The 2251-nt window shown below is 26.1% G+C and overlaps 1 protein-coding gene across 5 annotated transcripts in view; it reads right to left on the bottom strand.

Annotated features, from left to right (window-relative positions):
• The window catches only part of LOC107645084 (agamous-like MADS-box protein AGL11), a 25221-nt gene continuing 23665 nt past the window's right edge, over positions 696-2251 (bottom strand). For 4 of the 5 annotated variants that reach the window (XM_021103443.1, XM_021103444.1, XM_021103441.1 and 1 more), the window contains 2 exons: positions 1070-1233; positions 696-968 (listed from right to left, as the gene is read on the bottom strand). In XM_021103443.1, coding sequence (XP_020959102.1) covers positions 938-968; positions 1070-1233 — 195 coding nt within the window. In that variant the 3' untranslated portion in view covers positions 696-937. Of the gene's footprint in view, positions 973-1069; positions 1234-2251 lie in introns of all 5 variants that reach the window. The other variant, XM_016349113.2, reaches the window with a different exon arrangement.

Below are 2251 nucleotides of genomic sequence, written 5' to 3'. Positions count from 1 at the left end.
TCCCTCTTCTCTCTATATCCCTTTCTTTCTTTCCTTTCTTTTTTATTTATTTTATATTTATTTTATTTTATAATTATATTTATTTTATTTTATAACTTTTTTAATGAGGGGTAGTTTGGTAATAAAAAAATAAAATTGGTAAAAAGGACGATTTTAAAGCGTTTTTGAATGTTGGGGATGATTTTAATAACAAAAAAAGGTCGAAAACAAATTTAATTTTCGCCCCTTACCTTAGGGACGATTTTAGTACTTAACCCTTATTTTAAAAAAAAAATATTAATTTAAATGAATTAAAAATTTAATTTATTAGTTTTTTTATTAAACTGATTTATCCGATCTAATTTTAATAAAAATAATACTGTTTAATCGGTTATATATATTGAATTTTAATTATTAAAATTTTGACATCTTTATTTGAATAATTTTTTTCAGTTATTAATAACTCAAACAACTGTGTGGGGTCGGAGATAAGTTCAAATTGGCTTGGTCGTTAATTTTTTTAATTGTTGAGCTTAATTTTATTTCTACTCTTTGTATAATCATCAAGTTCACAGCAAAATTTATTAACTGCTTAATAAGCGTGACATATAGAATTTGTTTAGGAATTATTAAGTACACAATAAATTATTTTTATTTTTTAAAAAAATAATAACTCTAAAAGAAAAATCTTTTCTTACCGATTCAAACTCATAATATCATCCATATCATATTTATACGGTCATCATATAATCGTCAATATATGAACGTCCATAGGAATAGTAACAGTAATATATATCAAGAAAGACAATCAAGTAGCTAAGGACGATGTAGTTGGTCACATAATTAACTAGGCCAGTAAGCATTAGTCGAACTGTATGTTTTTTTTTAGCAACCAGCAATCTCTGGATATATTAATAGTCACATAGCGAATGATACTGTTATTCATGCCCCTGGCGGATTATTCCTCAAACGAACACGATTCACCTGCACTAGCTATAGCAAAATTCACAAACAAAAAGAATAGCAACCAATTAAGAACAACAAAGTAAGGATGATAATAGGTAATGGAGCTAGGCAGGCGCATCCATACCCGAGATGAAGAATCTTCTTGTCTGATGACTGAGGGTAAGCAGTTCCGGCGGTCTGATCAATCATGCTTTGATTGAAGAAATTACGAGAAGCTAACGCCTGAATCGCATTCAGCTCAGGTCCAGAAACCATGTTTGCTTGCTGAATTCTCTCAACATCAGTTATCTGATATTACTGTACATATTATTATTGTAATCCAGGGGAAAAATTTATATCTATTGATTATTAATTAATTAGTACAAGAAAAAGAAAGAAATTAAAGAGAATGCAGCAGGGTTAATAATAACAAGAAGAGAAAAAATGTTAATAAGATTGAAATTTTTTACATTAGATTAAAAAAAAAAAAAAATAGAGTGATGCATTGCAAACTGTGTGCACATATAAAGTCATAAAGAACAACACTTGTTCTGTTCTTTTTCAATTTCTAAGTAGTTGAGTCTATATATACATGTGTAAAGTTACACATCTAAAGTTAGAAAAGAAAATATCTCAAATGTAAAACTTATACATCCAAAATACCAAAATATAACTTTGAATGTGTAGTTCTCTATTTTTGAAATCGTAAGATATATTTTAGGATTCTGGATATGTTGTTTTGGATCTTTTAATTTATATGTAAATTTACATATTTTGAACGTATAAATTTTGGATTTTGATTTTTTATGAAAGAATGTTTTATAAATACAAAGAATTAAACACTAAATTAATTATTGAAAAAAAATTAATTATTAATAAAATTGAATTGTACACAACATTTGAAGTTGACCAAATAATACTGATATATAATTTTGATATAGCTAATCTTTTGGAAAAGTATTTATCATTATTTGAGTGAATGCTTCCTACTTCAATTTATGCCCTAGAAATTTAATTTATCAAGATTTTTATGCACTTACCTTTTCCATCATGTATGTAAGTGACAAATTCATTCATTCAAGTATAGACGATATATATAATTTGGAAAAGTATAGGTAGATAATGAAAATGCTAAACAATGTGAATAATAGATATATCGAATGTTCATTTTATTTGGTGTGTAAATGGTTATTCTAATATTAAGATTTAGGTAGATAATTTGAAAGTGTAGTGTGTTTTGATTTAATTGGTGATTGTTCATGTTATTCAAGAAAATTATTGATTACCTAACATTTCCTATATAATTTTTAGAAGTAATATTAGGTGA

The sequence above is a fragment of the Arachis ipaensis genome, chromosome B05 (genome assembly GCF_000816755.2).
Source record: "Arachis ipaensis cultivar K30076 chromosome B05, Araip1.1, whole genome shotgun sequence".
Taxonomy (NCBI): Eukaryota; Viridiplantae; Streptophyta; class Magnoliopsida; order Fabales; family Fabaceae; genus Arachis; species Arachis ipaensis.
This window is presented reverse-complemented; position numbering and strand designations above follow the sequence as displayed.